We start from the raw sequence: 18888 nt of genomic DNA, 5'->3' as shown, positions 1-18888 counted from the left end.
TCGAAGCCTTCCGCCCAGTCCAAAGGATTCTCCAGACGGGGTCTCCTGACAGTGTTTAGAACCATTCTATACCGTAGCCCATCAAAATGCTACTGAAGTCCCTCGAACAAGCTGCCGTTTCATCATCCAGTGATCCTGGTCTTTTCCATCATACCTCTGGCCCTGTGCATTTCCTCTCCGATTTGTTCTTACCGTCAGCTGCTTCGCTTCTGAAGTCATAGGAAAGGAAGTCGAATTCCTCATCGCGTGATTCATCCCACCTCGCCTCCCGTCTCCAGCTTCACGATCACCTCGACTTTCGATCGACCCCACTTCCTACCGACGACTAACGCCTCGATCGCTTTCTCACAATCCACTCGCTCCCGCACCACCGTCTCTTGCATACCCAGCGATACGATCATTCCAACACTTCTGGATGCGATCTCTCACCACCTAAGCCGACCAGCTGCGTCCGGTCTCGCTGGCTGCCTTCTGACCTTCGCCACAACCTCGACAAACATAATCCACCATGCGACCGCTACGCTTCCTGCTCACCCTTATCTCCTGCTGCCTCGCCTTCCTCCTTCTTCTCGCCATCGGACCATGGATAGGCTCTTCCCGCGCAGAGACATCTACGCAAGAGAACTACAACTCCTACTACTGGCACACGCCTTCCTCCCTCTTCCCTCCTTCGGCGATCATCAGCATTACCGATGACAACTCCACAAACTTCCTTGCCAGACCTGCTGCGTTTGGTCCTTTACTACCCTCGAAGAGTCTGAGTGGCCAGCTATGGATCGGAAGTGGATTCGGAGATGATCATTTGGGAAGAGGTGGCTCAGGCGCTGGCGCAGAGTTGGGATGCAGTGATGTTCCAGGTTGGGAGGATGGCAAGTGGTACGGAGCGAAAAAGATTCCGGCCGACGTGAAGGGCACAACAGCGGAGAAAATGATGGCGAGTACGGGCAAGGAGAGGCGATCACTGAAAGAGGGCGAAGACGAGGAGGATAATGACGAGGCACAACCGACAGAGCACGACGGCACAGACGACCATCTCCATCACCCACTGCTAGACACTGGGAAGCCAGCTGGGACTGGCAAGAAGACGGCGCATGCGGACATTCAGTCTTTACAGGAAAGCGCGGAGATTGCAGGCAAGGTCGTGCTGCTCAGTCGAGGTGGATGCGGCTTTCTGGAAAAGGTCAAGTGGGTGCAGAGAAGAGGTGGCATTGCATTGATTGTGGGAGATGACATTCGTGGTGGACCTTTGGTGACGATGTACGCTCGTGGGGATACGTCCAACGTCACCATTCCTTCGGTATTCATCTCGCACATGACGGCGCAGCTACTATCGAGTCTAATGCCGTCTGGTGCATTATCTGGGAATCTAGATGATGGACTCGGTCAGACCGTCAAAGTTGATGGCAAGGGAGGTAAGACGGAGAAGGCAAAGCTCACAAGCACCACGGCTTCGGCGAAGGCGACTTCGACTACCAGTGCGAAGAATGTCAAAGAAGCCAGCACACAAAATGAGGATGAGACAACTGACATCCATCGAGGATGGTTCTCTTTCTTCACGGGGAGTGCCACCAAATCCAAGAATAGCAGACGACCACCGAGCAGTGGGGAGATTGACTGGTCTTCCCAGAAGAAGCTCGAGGATGATGGTGTCAAGAAGGTCGTCAAGACCGCGTTGACATCCACCTCCGAGAGCGATACGCAGCCAAAAAGTGGAAACAGAGATGGGTTCATGATTGGCGTGCAGGACTGGAGAGATCCCGATTTGGTCGCAGCAGCAAAGGAGAGCCAGCAGAGTATCTCGACATCAGCAAGCTCTACATCTGCTACACGATCGAAGACGAGCCAAGTCTCGACATCTACCTTGCAAGGTGGTAGGATCACACCCGGCAGCGGCCAATACAAGAAGTCACAGCACACCGCAGTCGATCTTCAACAGGGATCCGAATCTGACAGCGTCGATTCAACTTCGCACAAGACATATCAAGATGGCCACCCTGGGCGATCACGCAGCTGGTTCGGTCGGCTGTTCTTCTCCACGCCGGGCCAGAGCGATGATTCATCACGTCTCGCCGAAGGTCATTCCGCTTCCGCCTCTTCTACAAACGATGCCGACGTTTTGCTCCCGCCCACAGACGGCGAAACTGCTCCAGGCGATGACGAACCTCATCACGAAGGACTCTGGGTCACCCTCTCCCCAGCATCCATGTCTACCTCTCCCTTCTTCGACACGCTGCTCGTGCTTGTCGTCTCACCTCTCGTGACGTTGACCATCGTCTACGCCATGCTTCTCCTCCGCTCTCGCATTCGTCGCCGCCGCTGGCGCGCACCAAAGTCAGTCGTGGAACGCCTGCCCGTCCGAACTTACCAGACCATGCCGTCGACCACTACGTCCTCTTCTCAATCTGAAATCTCCGCCGCGGCCAGCCTACCGGCCATGTCCACCGCAGTGCCTACCTCACCAACCTCACCAACAACTACCACGCCTCTACTACAAGCATCCTCCCGCCCAATCACCACACGCCCTCCTCGTCCTCGATCACGCACCACCTCCACCATCCCTCCCGCGTCCTCATCCCTGCTCTCAACTGACAGCGCAAGTCCGACTCTTGACCAATTGGAAGAAAAGCGCGCGAGTGGCCTCGCTGAATGGCGTCGTCGTTATAGTGGCAAACAGCGCGAATGCGTGGTTTGCTTGGAGGAGTATGTCGATGGAGTCAGTCGGGTCATGTCGCTGCCTTGTGGGCATGAATTCCACGCGGAGTGCATGTAAGTTCGAAACCCTTCTCGATATAATCATTGATAGAGTGCACCTTGCTGACGTGTAGAATAGCACACCCTGGCTCACAACCCGAAGACGAACATGTCCCATCTGCAAAGGCGACGTGGTGAGGAGTCTCGCGCGGTCGAGCGGTAGCACGCCTCGCAGCGCCGCCGAAGACTCATACCTAGCGAGCGAGTCTTTCCCGCCTTCGACGAGCGCGGAGACGAGGAGAGGGTTCGAGCTGGTCGAAGAGGACGAGGAGCGAAGAGGAAGAGTCGAAGTCGCGGATGAGGAAACCGTGCTGTTGGGCCATGAAGATGGCGTTCGAGCACGAGAGGATGTGAGTCGGGAACGAGAGGCGGAGGAAGACTTGGAGAGAGGCGGTGGGCGATGAGTGTCCCGTCTCCTTCGACACGAAGAGCACGACGAAAGGTTGGGAATGATTGACTTGCTTGTCTTTAGCGTTGCGTCTTATCTGGTTTGACTTGGGCATCGACACGACCGGCGTTTTTGTCCTCGAGTGTGCACGACGATCCTTTTCTTTGGTAAAAAATAATGATACCCGTTTCTGTCGTCCTTTCCACGCCGATCGTTTCCTAGTCTCCTCAGGACATGAATGTGTCCGAGGCGGAGTCCCTCTCTCCCAAGGGAGGCTTTGGCTTGCGCACACATTTCAATCCAATGCAATTGCCATTACAGCAATCGGTATCCGCAGTACAGTAACCTACAGTAATCGAATTTCTCAAAATCAGCATCTTCACCGGCGTTTTTTTTTTCTTCGAGCTTCAAAATCGATTTCGACTCACCACCGTGTTTGATGCAGTTCAAACAAAGAATCGTCTTGTTGTCGTTGGCGGTGTAGCACTTTTGGCCTCGAGGGCACCAGCCGCCGGTATTACCACAAGGACCTGCGCAGCGCAAAGTTCTCCGTCAGTCGCCGTGTGCGTCGCTCTTTTGGTTAAAAGTTTTGAATGTATGGGTTGGTGAAAGCTTTGAATGTATTGAATGTATGAGGTGATGGACGAGCGACGTACTGTGACATCTGCTCCGCCCACGGTCGTAGAGACACTGCAGTCCTAGACAACAGCCATCCGTGGTATCAACGCAATATGCTATTGGAAGGGTTAGAGTGGGAAGTTTTTTTTGAGGAGAGCGACGACGACGGGGCGGCGTACCTCCTGGTCCGGGACAGTTGGCTTGGATGAGGGGGAAAGCGAGAGATATGGCGAAGAGGAGGAGGTGGGTAGGGAATTTCATTTTTTTGTGTTTCCGATGAGTGTTTTCGTGAGGGTGGTCGATGCGGAGCTGGAAGGAGCGTGAGTGTACAGGCAGGTGTTAGGATGCGGCGATGGACAGGGAACGAGAGTTCACAAAACAAGTGGATTCGAAGAGGTTTTAGCCCGACAGGGAGAGAGAAATAGAGAGACAGAGAGAGAAAGTTGACTGAAAGTTGGACCGGCAGGGCGAAGACCTGGTCTGGAAAGTCTTTGTCTTACAAGCAGCACTGGGATCTGCCCTCTCTCATTACACGTACCCGGCTAAAACTATGTGACCCCTGTATCTCAAAACCACTCTCTCCTCTCCCCTGCCTTTCGCACCAAACGAGGCTGAGAAACGATCAAGGGCTTTTGCCGCAGTCGAACTCCGTTACTTCTCCATTGAACCTCTCACCGCCTCTATTTCTTCTTCTTCAGACAACTCCCGCCCTTGCCACTGCAATGCATACTGCAGCAGTCGTAGTCCTGCTCGCAATCCTCTATCACAACTTCGCATTAGCAATTCCTCAAGGCCCCGAGACTGTATTTGGAGTCCACAACTCACCACCGTGTTTCCTGCAATACAGACAGAGCCCTTCGCTATAGTCGCTGTTGGCGTAGCACGTCGAGCCTCTAGGGCACCAACCGCCATTGTAAGGTTTGCAGGGAGCTGCGCAATGTGAGTGGTCGTCGCCCGGAACAGTTTCGTGGTATAGAAACACTTACTGTGGCACCTCAGCCGTCCGCGGTCGTAGGTACACTCCAAGCCTTTGTCGCATGCGTTCAATATATCGCAATACCCTGGCGGTTTCATTAGATCACTGCGAGAGCTCTGCGAGGAGGACTGTTGAAAACGTACCTCCTGCTCCGAGACCGGCGGCGATAGGGCGGATGGCAAGCGTCAGCGCGAGGAGGATTTGAGGCGTGACCTTCATCTTTGCTTCCTGCTTCCTGGAGATGATGAGATCGACGTGCAGTCGATGCGGGTTGAGGCGTTGGTGTTCAGATGGACCGTTGCGGGTTGCGTCTGTATATATTGCGAAACGGAGTTGGCGACGGAGCGAGGTGATTGAAAGGCCCATGAGAGCCAAAAGAGAGAGGTCTAGAGGGGCGAAGACCTGCGACATGAGGGTCTGGCCGTGTGAGCATCGTGCGCTGGGATCTGCCTTTTCTTGATGTCCCACAGACAGGCCAAGCCCTGTTTGGAGAGCCTCTTTGGACCTTCGATGTCCAGCATTGGTTGTTCTGGAATGATAAAATGACGGATTAGGCCTGTTCGCAGAGGCCATTGGAACCAGCATCAAAGTGCTTTACATCATCTTTGGTGGCACCATCCTGGGACCTCCCAGTCCGCGAATGAGGCGCGGATTTTAGACATTGCCTGTGAAACGGCCAGCTCATTTCGAGTACTGGAAAGAGTGAGGGACTGTGGTGAACGAACTTGGGCCACAAAGACGCTGATAGAACGGATGAAAGGGAAGAAGAGTGGAAGGGCAGTAAGGTAAGATGTCGCAAGACAACAGACGGGTGTGCTTAGTCAGTCACGTTGCAGCAGGCGGCTTTTCCTTTTCCTTCGCTCCTTCACAGATGGTTGTTCCTTGATGTTTGGAAGAGCAATGGAACTCCATCAATGGCGGACAAAGGTGCCGACGTCTCGTACCATCAGTCAGGGCACGAGTGACTGCTGACTCCGTCTACTGCTCACGTCGACGGGAAGTCGTCTGCGAGTCAAGTCGCAAGCGATGTGTCGGGGTGCTTCGTCTTCCATCCACCAAAGGTGACACTGACTACCTTTGAAGTGGCATCCTTTCTCGAATGAGACCAAGTCTTATGTATGCTCCCGCTCCTGCAGCTGTTGTGTTACCAGCACGACTCCAAGCTGCAGTCAAACGCGTGAGCAGCAAGCCTTTCTTTCACCAGTGTCTTCGCGCAGCAATCTTCACTCCTGAGCTCTTTTCCTTCTTCACCTTCTGCTTCATTCCTGCTCTTATTGACCTCAACCAGCCTGCCTTGCCATCTGCTTCAGTGCCCATAAAGATCGATCTTCACCTCACTCGACGCAACACTTCCCAGCCAAAGGTCCTCCATTCTCTCCATCATGGGCGCCTGGGCACTTACGCTCTTCTCCTGCGACTATGACCTCGACCTGATCAAAGAGCTTAGCTGTCTCACCGGTCTGCCTCACTTAGAGGCCGAAGCAGGCAAACTCGCATCCACCGCATCCACCGCCGCCCAACGCCAGGCCGACCATGCCAGACTCCAAGAAAGCATCAACCCAAACTCCATCGCCACCCTACCTCTCCCTGCCCCAGTATCAGCCAACGACATCCACTACTCCGTCTACGCCAAACTCTGCTCCGACCCCGAAAAGATCCGCCAACACCTCGACTCCGGCATCCTCCACCAGCACATGACCCGTCTCAGCCAGGAAGTCACCAACGCGAACTCGTACTGGCGCACAGATCCCTACGGTCCAGGCTACCAGCTCGTCATGCTAGGTTGCTGCGCCATGACGCTCGGCGCTCACCTCGCCTCCGCCGAGATGGACATGATGCGCGCCCACTACCGCACCGTACACTTCGTGCGTGACGCCGTCACGCAGATTGAAACAGCGCTGGATCCAGATGAAGGCTACGTCAATGGCATTCCGTGGGACTTTTGCACCAAAGCCATGTACGAGGGCTCCAAACACTCGGAAGAAGATCAGCTGTTCCCGGGCGCGGGGATGATGAATTGCTGGGCTCCAGATCACGGTCGTAGTAGAGATGAGATGGCACAGTTCCGTGCTATGGCTTTGAGGTCGAAAGATCGTATGACGCCTGCGCAGCTCGCTAAGACGATGCGGAGTCTTGATTACGATGCCTACGATCTCAGCGATGGGGTCAGGGCGCAGAGTTTGGAGGGATATGAGCACTTCTTTGCCGCGGATGCTTGTGGCGGATGCGGGAAAGGCGAGAGCAGGAATGGAGGAGGTCCGTTGCAGCTTTGCCAGCGATGCAAGGCTGTGAGATACTGCTGCAGAGGATGTCAGAAGCGGCAGTGGAGGTTTCATCGAAGGTATTGCGGGAATTGAGGGATGTTGGCGAGGACGGGGGTTGCAGGTGTGCGAGCGGGCTCATTCTCCTCGCACGGGAGCCTATGCATTTCAGGGAGGAATAACAGGTCTTGTGGGCCACCTCAATCCCGGACTGCTCGCATGATGCCATGATATTGGAGACCTCTGAAGCACCGGAAGAAAGAATCTGAAGTACTTGAGCTCATCAGTCATCGTGTAGAGACTGTTCGGACACATTGTAAGAAGGCGTCTGAACTCATTCTGCAGGATCCGCGACAACTTTTCAACGATGCGGTCGACACTCCTATGGTCTCTCCTCGCGTGGCCTCTAACCGCGGTCCACGGCGAGCCATTCTTCTACGCCGGACATGACCTGTCCTCTCTCAAGATCATGACCGACGGCGGCGCAATCTACAAAGATACCGCTCGTGGCAATGCAACCAGACCAGCCGAGGACATCCTTGGAGATGGAGGAATGAACACTGTCCGTTTGAGACTGTGGGTCAATCCGGTTGTGCCATACGATGGCGGGTGTAAGTGTTCTGGAAAATTTGAAGTTGACGACATCGCTGATGAGAATACCTGACAGACTACGAATCGTACGACTTGCAGAACGTCAAAGCCGCCGCAAAGCAGTACCACGACAAAGGCTTCAAAATCTACCTCGACTTCCATTTCAGCGACTATTGGGCCGATCCGGGCAAGCAAGCAATACCCGCAGCCTGGCCTCAAGAAGTTGGTCCACTGGCCGACACTCTACGGGACTACGTTTCGTCCACGCTCGAAGCGTTCCACAACGACGGTGTCGATCTCGCCATCGTCAGTCTTGGAAACGAGCTCGAGCACGGAATGCTCTGGCCGACAGGCTTCGTCAACATCACCGCCGAACCGATCGACTTCACGAACCTGTCGGTCCTCTACAAAGCTGCCAGAGAGGGAGTCAACGATGCTTGCGCAGCGGGAGTGCCAGAACCAAGCGTGATGATACATCTACCGAACGGCTGGGACGACGAGCTCCAGCTGACCTGGTACGACCACTTGACTGCCAGTGGTGTCGTGCAGCCCTCCGACTGGGACTTGTTCGGTGTCTCGATGTACGACTTTTACGGAGGAAACGCCACTCTCCTCAACTTGGAGACGACCTTGAATGCGATGGCCTTGAAATACCACAAGCCGATCCTCGTGGTGGAGACGGACTGGGCGGAGGAGTGCTCCATACCTGTCGTGCCCGAGCTGATGGCTGACACTGGCATCTCTTTCTCGGCTCAAGGTCAGCTTGACTGGGTGGGAGCAATTGTGAAGATTGTCAAGGAGCTTCCTTACGGCCTTGGACAAGGCATCTTCTACTGGGAGCCGGCGTGGCTGAACAGCACGAGTTTGGGAGGCCCGTGTCAAGATCTGATATTGTTCGATGCGGACTTCAGTGGATCGAATGTGGTTGCGTGGAGCAGAAGTAGTGCGAATATGTTTGTAGGATTGTAGACAGCGCTCTTGATCCGAGTTTTGTCTGCGTGATTATCATCCATTATCTGTCCCAATCCCCCTGCAGTTGTACCTTGAAGGCTTGGGCTACAATCTGCTTACTTCAGCCCTGACGAGCGAGGGTGATTTATGCTGCCGCGTTCGAACTGGACTCTGTGCGGTGAGGCCACCATACCCTGCGATCCACTCAGGTATCGGTCGATAGTACTGAGTAACGGAGTCGTAGGGTCCGAAACTGGCCATTGCAGAGGCCGCTGCTACCCATGTCTTAACCTCGTGCGTGGACGCACCCGCAGTCTCGGTCACCGTCTTGTTCGCAATGCCGTCGAGCTCCGCCATGTTGCCGGCGGAAATGATATTCATGAACTTCAGGTCCCATTCCGGTGCGAGAGGATGCAGAGTAGTCTGATCATTGACAAACTTCTTCGCGGCCTTGATCGTGCGACGGGTCATGGCTTCGTGAGCCTCTGGCGAAAGGAGTTTTGGATTACCCAACAGTTTTTGTCTGACACTTTCGGAGGCTGTTGCATACTCTGGCACCGGTGGTTGGTGAGATAGTCCGCCAGATGCCAGGAATAGGACCCTCTTGTCTACCGTCTTGCAGAAGTTGCCTATGGTTTCGCCCAAAACCCGTGCGCGCTGGAATGTTGGAAGCGGACGAGCAACGCTGTTGACAAAGACTGGAATGACTGGCACCTTGTTGATTCCGCCTAGCAGTCTACCAAGTGGCTGCGAGAATCCATGATCCACACGCATTCGCTGGGAGACCGCGACGTCCACGCCATGTTCCAGGCAGTGCTCTGCTAGTTTGCCGGCCAGCTCGGGATCGGTAAGGAGAGGACCTTCCGGAGTGTCAAAATCTCCTATAGCTTCAGCTTCCACGCCGATACAAAATGACGGCATCACATCGTGGAAGAAGCCCATGAAATGATCAGGAGCGAAGAGAACGACGAGCTGTGGATCGAACTCTTCGATTCGTTTTCTTGCGTCCTTCGTGTATGTCTCGACCTCGTCCAGGACGGAGGCTGTTGGGTCCAATTTTCCAATCAAGGGAGTGTGGGACAGGCATTGCAGGAAGGCAGACATGATGGAAATACAGCAGAAGGTGAGCGAGTTTGCGAATATGTCCAGCGTTCAAATGGAAGTCCTTGAGCTGTGGCGAGTGTGAGCATATTCGGCCTGCAAGCAAAGCACTTGCAGCACATGACCCGCGAGAATCCCATTGGTCCCTGGCAGCATGCTAGAACTAATGAGCAACACGATCTGCGGAGGTGGACGGCTGTTGAAACAGGGAGATGCCGTCTGTCTCCTCGGTTATTTTTTTGTTGGTGCCTTGATGCCTGATCCTGGAAACCTGGCAATCGACATCTCGAAGCATCCCGTTCTTCCATTGAAAACATTTGGTAAATGACGTTCAAGACTCGTTGTCGACATGTTCAACGCAGCAGTTATCCATGTGCCAGGAGCATGGCCACGACAGCCGGAGCACGTATCGACATGCAGCCCGTGAACGCATCGGGAACGCCCAATGTCCAGCCGTCGAATCCCGCCCGGTCTGATGAGACATGACGACCTGTCTGCTTGCAAGGGACGAACCACTCGAGGCCGGAAGTCCGAACATGGCTCTATCAAGCGAAGGCGGACGGCTCTCTGATGCCAAAACTCTGGTCTACCTTGGCCCCCCACGCGCAGATTGGCCCATCAATCAACGAACCCTGCGCCGGCGGACAGGCTTGCTCTGAACTATGAATCCAAGAATAACCGTTTGCGAGATGAGTCTGGACTCGGAATCCATGCATGCCGGCGTAGAACCATGCTGCTCATTCAGAGTAAAACTCAATATGCGAAGTCCGTCTAGCGTTCTGTTGAGAATGAGCTTTGTCCGCCATCCCTCACAGATGAGTCTTCAAACATATTTGTGAGGTGATCCCCAGAGCCCACCATCGGCTTTGATTTCTCCATCTCCTCGACATTCTCTCGAACATGCGGGTAACACATCATCTGGCGCACTGCCTGCTGAGCGTTTTTCTTGGAGTGAATCTCGTGGCCTCCACTGCTCTTCCACAAGATGGTTTCAATATGCTCGCCCGTCGAGCAAATGCGCCGCCAGTAAGTGATTCAAATCCTAGACTACGCGATTGCTCTCATCTCGTACTGAATATCAATCGACAGCCTCGGGTCTTCAACGACACGGCCCAATCCGTCTTGAAGATTGGAAAACAAGCTGCCAGCATGGAGACAGACTTCATCAACAACCTCCTCAAGACCGTCACGCCTTCGACGGCGACTTTTGCAAACGCCATCGATCCTTACTGGAAACTGCACAACGTCCTCAACGACCTCACCGCACAGCTGGAGCTTTACGACGATTTGCCTTCAGACGACTTCCCTGGTCTGAGCGATGCGACTGGAACAGCCCTCGATGCATATGGCAAAGCGTACACGTCCACGTTTACAAATTCGAGATTCTTCGAGATTGTTCAAGCAGTCTATCATCAGTACTTTCCTGACCAAAATCAGAGGCGACAGAGTGGTGTCAAAGACCCTCAGACCTTGGGTATCGAAGACACTACGATTTTGAAGCGCACTGTGAAGCTCTTCCGAGATCGTGGATATGGTATTTCAGTACAGCAGCGCAAACGCCTGGAGCAGATCGAATCGCAGCTCGACAGCGTTGGCAGCGATTTTGCGAATGCTGTCGGGAACATCAAAGGCGATACCCTTCAGTTCACCGCCAAAGAGCTTGACGGCGTGCCGGCTGATCGACTTGCAAAGCTGCAGAAGGATAATGGCGCTATTAAGAACGGCATGTACACAGTCAACACCTACCAGGACTTCGACATCTGCTATCAAGCAAAGAATGGAACTACCCGTCAGCTGATTTATCTTGGATCCGACCGTGTCGCACCCGATAACATCGACCGATTGAAACAGCTCGTGTCCCTACGTGCGGAGCAGGCCAACTTGCTTGGGCACAAGAACTACGCCGAGTACGTCCTCCAAAACACCTTGATCAAGTCTCCCGAGAATGTCGAGAGCTTCTTCAACAACCTCGCCGACAAGCTTCACCCTTTGAACGAGGAACAATACATCAAGCCTTTGAAGAGCTTCAAGCAGAAAGAGACAGGCGACTCGAAATTCCTCTTTGAGTGGGATGCAGCACGCTTCGAGGCACAGGCACAAGCTGCGGCATCAAAGATGAGGAAGCGAGCCGACCAGCGAGACAGTGAGTTCCTGTCGTTCATCATGAAAAAACTTCTACTGACATTTGAACAGCTTCGGAATGGTACGAAGCCGAACATACGGTAACTGGACTGCTCGACCTGCTCGGCGGAGTGTTCAATTTCCGCTTCACCCGCATTGACCCAGCTACCGCCATCCCCGGCGTGCCAGCAAACCAAATCGTTTGGAACCCTTCCGTGCTCCTGTTCGCAGTACATGACGTCAGTGGACAATGCTTGGGCTACGCTTACATGGACCTATACAGCCGAAAGGATGTTGGCGGAAGGTACCCGGCTCCTTTTGGTGCGAGCTTCGTCAGGGCTGATGGCACGCCGAATCCCATCTCAGTTGCTGCCAAGCTCCTCATCACGAAAGCCGACAGCGGAGTGACGCTATTGGATTCGGATACTGTGAGTGGACCCGTCTCGGTCTTACCCTTCTCTCTAATCCAGTTGCTGACTTTGTGTCCCTCAGATTCACGGTGTCATTCGGGTGATCGGAAATGTGTTTGCGACTTTCGCATCGAGGACCAAATACAGCGCTTTGAGCACTGCCCGCGGGATTCCAGCCACAGCAGCAGACGTCTTCAACATTGTAGAGTCCACTTTTGAAGCGTGGTGTAAGTGCAATCCCAATACTCTTCTCTGCGATTCCACTAATCAAGCGCACTACAGCCAGCAATGCAGCTTTCCTGGAAAAGCTGAGCAATCACTACTCATATGGCTCCCCAGCTGCTCTCAAGGAATGGAACTCGAAAACCTCAAACCAGAAACAACCTCCTCAAAAGCTGCCCCAAACGCCCTCCACCGGAGGCCCCACGCCTCTACAAAACGGCCATAACGTCGCTTTCTCACTATCGCAAAGCTCCATGGCCGTTTTCGACCAGTTTCTCTTCACCCAAAGCTACCCAGTAGACACCAAGTCTCTCGACCTCACCTTCAACTACAACACCATCGGCAAGAAGTTTAAACAGCTCAACCAAATCGACGACCTCGGCGTCAAGGACACTAGCCAGTGGGACTTCTTCTACACCCAAGATACGAGCCCGATCTCCGCTGCGGCGGTCTATTACACTTACTCGTTCAGTTTTGCTTACGCCGCGGACTTGTTCAGTCCGTTTGAGAAGGATCCGTTCAATACCGCGGCAGGTAAGAAGTTCAGGGACATTGTTCTAGCTTCCGGTGCGAGCAATCCGGATTATGTTGGCTTGTTTGAGCAGTACCTTGGCAGGAAGGTGGATATGTCCAAGTTCTATGCTACCTTGGGGGTTCATGGAAACTGAGCCTGAGGCAGACGGTGGTGTCTGCTCTCTGTTTCATTGGCGCTGTTCATCTCCTACAGCACCTCCATACACTCAGAACTCCAATTGAAGCTGCTATCGTTGTGATCCCTGGTGATCTCCACGCATGCTGTTACTCGGAGTGCAATTCTACGTACGCCTCATCTCACATCCAGCGGACGCACAGCCCGGTCACATCTGTCGTAGAGTCTGCGTAGTACTCATCTTATCAGCCCATCTCATTTATGCAGTCTTTCCTTCGACCGGTGAATTTATGGTTTCGATGCTGCCTGGATGGTGTACTAAACATAAGTTTCCCTCACTACGACATCTTTACTATTTCGACATATATAAAGTGCTCGCTGTCGAGTTTTGTATGTCTACGTAGCCTTTAAGGTTGCTAAATATGTTCGTATACATATAGATAATATTCTATCCTAGGGATAGGCGATATAAGACACTCCTCGTCGGTCGCCGTCGTCGTCGGGAGTGCGGTATATTAAGGCACTCCGGCGTAGACTTTATACTAGGCCAGAATTCCGGCGGACGATAACATAGCACCGAGTCGAAATTCCTATATACATTTTGTAATAGCGCGGCGGCGGCAACATACCGGCGGCGACAACAGAAAACTAGCGGTATTATATAGGTAGCCTACCTAAGAGCACGTAAGAGTAGTTATGCGTATCGGCGAGGCTTATATAGACAGATCCGAGAGAGCCTTTCTCTATACCGGGAATCGCGAAGTTACAAATTCGCCGTAGTGAGGGAAACTCACGTATAGTACGCCATCCCTGAGGCAGCATGTGGCGCTTCATTCCCAACCTGAAGCTTTCTTCCTTTTCCTCCATTTTACCTATTGCATAGATCACGAACGAGGCCATACACTCCGTCATATGTCAGGAGGCACAAGCGATTACATCATGATCTGCTACTCACATGAGCCCTCATGAGACCAGTGCACTCCGCACGAACTGCATGATGACAGACATTTGAGAGAACCTGAATTTTCAACGACCAGGCCTTGTCCGGCGGTCTTGACAGCTCCCGCTTGCAAAGAATCAAAGTTCTGTCCTTCATACCGGGCAGACACGAACATGCCTCCAAGAGCAGCTGCAAAGAAGGAGCGAGGCTGCTTCCAGTGCTCGCAACGCAGAATAGCCTGTGACAGGGCCGAGCCATCGTGCCAAAAATGCGCGAAGAAAGGCATCGAGTGCTCCGGGCTTGGGAGAATACGGTTTGTTGGAGGAACGGCTAGAAGGGGGCGGTCAAAGGTTCCGAACGCTGCAGAAGACATCGGACGAGCAACTACTTGCAGTCTTCCGGCTGTGATACGTTGGTCTGATGAAGGGAGAGCTGCGCAGAGACCAGCAGATAAGGTCGCAAACCCCCAGAGCGATGCAGACGGGGATGAGACCACGGTCGCGGAAAGATCGACGCTGAGAATGGCGGAGAGACCCAAAAAACTCGATTTTGTTTTAACAACACCGGCTGTTGAAGACGACGCAGACGTTTGTCGAGCTTACTATTTGACTGCGACTGCGTACACCCATCACATTGTTCCTTGGCTTCCACCAATCGCGGCAGAAGTACGGATGCTCTTCTCATATTGTATGTTGTCGACTTGTTCTCGGTATGAACAGCAGCCACGGATACTCACTGACCAGATTCACAGTCTCCAATGTCATCGCACCAGTCATGGTCGTGCTTGATGATGATGCGAACGGCTATCGATCCCTGATCCTCCCAATGGCATTCGAGGACGAAGTTCTTTGTCGGGCGGTCATGGTCGTCGCCGCGCAACATCTCAGTCGTCGGCGACCCGAGTTCCAGAAACCAGCCGAAGCTGGTCGCACCGCCGTCATTTCACGCTTGCGAAACGACTCTGTGCAGCATTCTGCAGACAAGGTGTTGAGTGAGTGCACGTGGGCTACTCTGATCGTGCTTCTAGTTGGCGAGACTGTGACGGGAAGCCCAGACTATGGCCTCCTCATACGGATGCTGCTCAGCTTATCCACATGCACTCCTGTCCGAGACGCCAATCCCGTACTATCAAAGTTCTTGCAGGCCCAGACCCAAATGTATGTGCACCTGGAAGACTAGCATTCGTAATGTGACTGACTCTTTAATAGGTTCGAGCTGCTCGGCGTTCCATTGCTCGGCGAGACGGCCGGCGTTCTCACATTACAAAAAGCTTCCGAATCCTTGACGGGTTGGCTATCGTATCCATACATCCCAGAAGAGAGCGAAGATTGGCGCCTGACGGAGTCGATACGGCAGTGCTTCCTGTTGGCGTGCGACATATACAAGCAATGCGCAGAATGTCCGGAAGAAAATCCGAACCTCGACGAGTCGCTTCAAGCACGATCAATACAGCAGCTTATTGATGTTGTATCGCAAATCACGCCGGAGGCTCGTGGTGCTCACGCACTCGTTTGGGTGTGTTTCATTGCTGGAGCAGCGTCAATCGACCCGACTCACAGGACGTATTTCGTACACCGCATGGAACAGGTCTACGCTCGCACGCACTTCGGAAATATTCCCGGTTCGATACAGAGTGTGCAGAACATATGGGCGCGAGAGGAGGGAGAACGCTGGACAGTCTGTGTTCCTCGAGTGGCGAATGTGCTCGTCATGTGAGACTCATACATGAACCCAGAACTGCACAACGTAATTTATGGACAGGACTGTAGGCTCCGCTAGAGCCGCTGCAGACCCAGACGGAGCTATTGGGGATCCTGACCTCGTTGACAAGTCTTTAAATCGACAACCCTGGGATCCTAAAACCTCCACCACCTCACGGCCTCGCCGTCGCCGCAGTGTGGACCTTCGCCGCCATCGCCAACTCCTCCCGTACTTCCAGAGCAACCCTGGTACCTTCCTCTATTGCACCATCGATGAAGCTCCTCCATCCTACGGCCCAATCCGAGTTGGCAAACAGCACATTTCCGTGCCTCTCCCGCATATGCTCGAGATGCTTTGCAAGGAACCCAGGTGCCGAAAAGAACCATGCGCCCTTTGCGAATTCGTCCTTCGACCAGTTGTGGAAAACCAATCTCTCAACTTCCGGCTCGGCCTTCTGTTGCACGAACATGCTCGTGACTACACGTTTGGTCGCGTCGATGTCTGTCTCGGGATCGAAGTGTTTGTTGCTCCCACCAAAGCAGACGATGTGAGTGTTTCCTGCAGGTGTCGTGCCATCGCCAATGGCGTACATGAGCTCGTTGTGTGGATACGTGACGCCTGTCCAGGAGCGGAGATCTGGGTTCGAAATCTCTGCGTGGACTTTGGTGCACTGATTCACATGGCCTTTTGCGATGGCCGCTCTTTTACCGGCACTGAGGGGCGGATCGAAGGCCACACCGCCCAAGACGTTCAAGGGAATGGCCGAGATCAGCCGGGCCGCGTGGTATTGGCGGCCATCGCGGGTTGTGACCCGGACTTTTTCGCCTGTATCCTGGATACGCTGGACTGGAGTGTTGAAAGCGTATGCGAGACGATTCGTTGCGAGAGCTTCCTGGAAGAATTTGGTTGCAAACGTGGATTGTCCGCCCTTGAACTTCCAGGTAATGAGCATGTCCATGCAGCCTGCATAGGTGTAGCCACAAATGGCCCACCAGTGCATGAATTCCAGGAAGCTCATGGTCGAAAGAGTGGCTCCACTGCACAGGAGAACGAACGATTCGAGGGCGGCACGCTCGTCTGGAGAAAGCGATCCGGCGATCTCATGAATACGGTCCTGGGCGGAAAGGTCGTCGAGTTTCGTCGCAGTGGGTGTGTGGAAGGTATCGTATGGCAAAGGGATGACATCTCTTCCATACGATCCATCGACATTCGTGAACTTGTTCAAAGCTGCCGCGAGAAGTGCATCCTGCAACCGTGTCAGCAGACGAGTGACCTCTCGACTCCGGACCTCGAAGACATACCTCATCCTCATGGCTCATCGTCGAGCCTTGGTCGCCGATGTTCAGTTCAAAATGACGGACACCACGAGAGAAGTCGAATGACTTCTCCACATCGTTCGCCATCTTATACCTCACGACCTCTCTCCAAGTATTCGCCTGACCCCAATGCACCCACGTGCCTCCCATCTCGAATGGATAACCATCAATATTCGACGACCACGATCGACCTCCGACGCGGTCTCGGCCTTCGAGCAAGAGCACTCTCAGCCCTTCGACAGCAGCATTCCGCGCAGCTGTGAGGCCGCAGTAGCCTGCGCCAACGACGATGACATCGTACTCCGCTTCGGAGGTTACGATATTCGTGGGTGGTGTTATGACGCCGAGAGAGGGGACTCCAGCAACGAGGCCAGACGTGGGCGTCCATGTGTATCCGTCGCGGGAGGTCATGATGATGTGCGCGGCAAGTTGAGAGGATAGAGGTTTAGCAGCGGCGCCGACATGTTCTTTGGCGGGCAACAAGCTCAAATAGCCGCCGCTTCAAGAAGTTCCAGCGACTCTGCAGCAATGCCAACCAAAGGTTCCGGCATCAAGCATGGGTCGCCTGGCACCCATTTCGTTTCGGAGCATGCAAGCTAGAGCCCTGTGCACGCTACGCTACTCCATTTCGAGGCTTTCAAGTGAGAATACCATGCTCTCACCACGCTACTGCATCAAAGAAAGCGGGGTCACCCTTGGCAGTGGAAGCATTGCTCCATCACGAGACCAATTACCGGCGATGAGAGAGGATCGGTTGGCATCTAGCGTTGATAAAGCAAAGTCCTCGACTCGCTCGACGTCGCATTCGCAACGGGACCGGCGGTAGTCTGGCTAGCGGCTTTATTAGCGTCTCCGATTAACTTCCTCTTTGGGACGGGTATGGGTGTAGCGTCTCTAATTAACATCCTTGTTGAGATCCGGCTCATAGCACATTGGCAGTATCTGCTGAGGATCTGACTCTGTTTACCAAGACTCTCATCCTCGCCAAGCCATGGATTGGAAATTCCACAGCGCTTGCAGTACCCTGGAGGGAAGTCGCTCGCCCGAGTCGGCTACGCATTGGACTGTTCCAGGAAGATCCTGTCTATCCTGTTCATCCGCCCGTGAGACGGGCCCTGCGTCTCGCCGCTCAAAGACTCGAAGCTACAGGCCACCAGATCATCACGCCTGACCAGTGTCCCAGTCTTCGCAAAGCGGTCACCATCCTATCTCGCGGCTTCTCCCTGGACACATCGCACGCGGCCATGCGACATCTTGCAGAAGCGGGCGAAGAGCCCATCCTGCCGCTGGTAAAGATGGCCCAGTCGTCTCAAATCGAGCAACGTGAGGCCGGCCTTGAAGACGTTTGGCGGTTCCGGGCAGAGAGATACGAGTATCGTGAGGAGTGGGGCACGGTCTGGCGGGAGAATTCGCTGGACATTTTGCTGTGTCCTGGCTATCAGGGAGTCGGGGCGCGTCACGATCACGTGGGAGTTCCATTCTACAGTGCGGTCTGGAATCTACTGGACTTTCCTGCTAGCGTTGTGCCCTTTCAGAAAGCCGACCGATCGGTCGATACGCAGGAAGTTCCGGGATGTAAGTCCACTTCCATGTCTATACTGCTCCGTCGTGGCTATTGCTGATGTTCTTCATAGACGATCCAATTCTAGTCGATGGAGTCCCAGCCCACATTCAGATAGTGGGATGGCGATTCCAGGACGAAGAGGCACTCTCAGCGACAGAGGTGATCTCCGAAGCATTACGTGATACGGTCGATCCCCGTTTGTAGAGAGCCCTACTTTGGACGGCGAGACACTATCTCGTACGTTGATCAAAGAAAACGACAACATCCTGGAGTGCTATTGATAGCTCGGCCAGTATCGCATACCTCGGAAAGCAATTCACAGCATCTC

The 18888-nt window shown here is 53.8% G+C and overlaps 8 protein-coding genes across 8 annotated transcripts; 6 read left to right on the top strand and 2 right to left on the bottom strand.

Annotated features, from left to right (window-relative positions):
* Positions 1-376: 376 nt before the first annotated feature.
* Positions 377-3155, top strand: MYCGRDRAFT_77796 (uncharacterized protein; the record flags this gene model as incomplete). Its single annotated transcript, XM_003847718.1, has 2 exons — positions 377-2766; positions 2831-3155. 2 exons carry the CDS (start codon positions 509-511, stop codon positions 3153-3155), a joined length of 2583 nt encoding a protein of 860 aa, XP_003847766.1.
* A 1296-nt stretch (positions 3156-4451) lies between these two features.
* MYCGRDRAFT_97363 (uncharacterized protein) lies at positions 4452-5144 on the bottom strand (the record flags this gene model as incomplete). Its single annotated transcript, XM_003847529.1, has 4 exons — positions 4452-4486; positions 4583-4687; positions 4744-4818; positions 4877-5144. 4 exons carry the CDS (start codon positions 5142-5144, stop codon positions 4452-4454), a joined length of 483 nt encoding a protein of 160 aa, XP_003847577.1.
* A 971-nt stretch (positions 5145-6115) lies between these two features.
* Positions 6116-7090, top strand: MYCGRDRAFT_51460 (uncharacterized protein; the record flags this gene model as incomplete). The annotated part of the gene is made up of 2 exons (XM_003847719.1): positions 6116-6816; positions 6913-7090. 2 exons carry the CDS (start codon positions 6116-6118, stop codon positions 7088-7090), a joined length of 879 nt encoding a protein of 292 aa, XP_003847767.1.
* A 340-nt stretch (positions 7091-7430) lies between these two features.
* On the top strand, positions 7431-8482 carry MYCGRDRAFT_25958 (uncharacterized protein; the record flags this gene model as incomplete). Its single annotated transcript, XM_003847720.1, has 2 exons — positions 7431-7605; positions 7662-8482. Coding segments are annotated over 2 exons (996 nt in total), but the record flags the coding sequence as incomplete, so codon positions are not given.
* A 2055-nt stretch (positions 8483-10537) lies between these two features.
* Positions 10538-13146, top strand: MYCGRDRAFT_97361 (uncharacterized protein; the record flags this gene model as incomplete). Its single annotated transcript, XM_003847721.1, has 6 exons — positions 10538-10663; positions 10727-11780; positions 11831-12186; positions 12251-12395; positions 12508-12924; positions 13118-13146. 6 exons carry the CDS (start codon positions 10538-10540, stop codon positions 13144-13146), a joined length of 2127 nt encoding a protein of 708 aa, XP_003847769.1.
* Positions 13147-14152: 1006 nt separating this feature from the next.
* On the top strand, positions 14153-15695 carry MYCGRDRAFT_51169 (uncharacterized protein; the record flags this gene model as incomplete). The annotated part of the gene is made up of 3 exons (XM_003847722.1): positions 14153-14666; positions 14731-15136; positions 15188-15695. 3 exons carry the CDS (start codon positions 14153-14155, stop codon positions 15693-15695), a joined length of 1428 nt encoding a protein of 475 aa, XP_003847770.1.
* A 157-nt stretch (positions 15696-15852) lies between these two features.
* On the bottom strand, positions 15853-17407 carry MYCGRDRAFT_88429 (uncharacterized protein; the record flags this gene model as incomplete). The annotated part of the gene is made up of 2 exons (XM_003847528.1): positions 15853-16926; positions 16982-17407. The coding sequence occupies 2 exons, from the start codon at positions 17405-17407 to the stop codon at positions 15853-15855; spliced, it is 1500 nt and encodes a 499-aa protein (XP_003847576.1).
* A 145-nt stretch (positions 17408-17552) lies between these two features.
* MYCGRDRAFT_97358 (uncharacterized protein) lies at positions 17553-18764 on the top strand (the record flags this gene model as incomplete). The annotated part of the gene is made up of 3 exons (XM_003847723.1): positions 17553-17637; positions 17936-18571; positions 18631-18764. 3 exons carry the CDS (start codon positions 17553-17555, stop codon positions 18762-18764), a joined length of 855 nt encoding a protein of 284 aa, XP_003847771.1.
* Positions 18765-18888: the final 124 nt, after the last annotated feature.

Source organism: Zymoseptoria tritici, chromosome 13 (assembly GCF_000219625.1).
Source record: "Zymoseptoria tritici IPO323 chromosome 13, whole genome shotgun sequence".
NCBI classification, from domain to species: Eukaryota; Fungi; Ascomycota; class Dothideomycetes; order Mycosphaerellales; family Mycosphaerellaceae; genus Zymoseptoria; species Zymoseptoria tritici.
The sequence above is the reverse complement of the archived record's forward strand: the minus strand, read 5'-3'. Positions and strand labels throughout refer to the sequence as shown.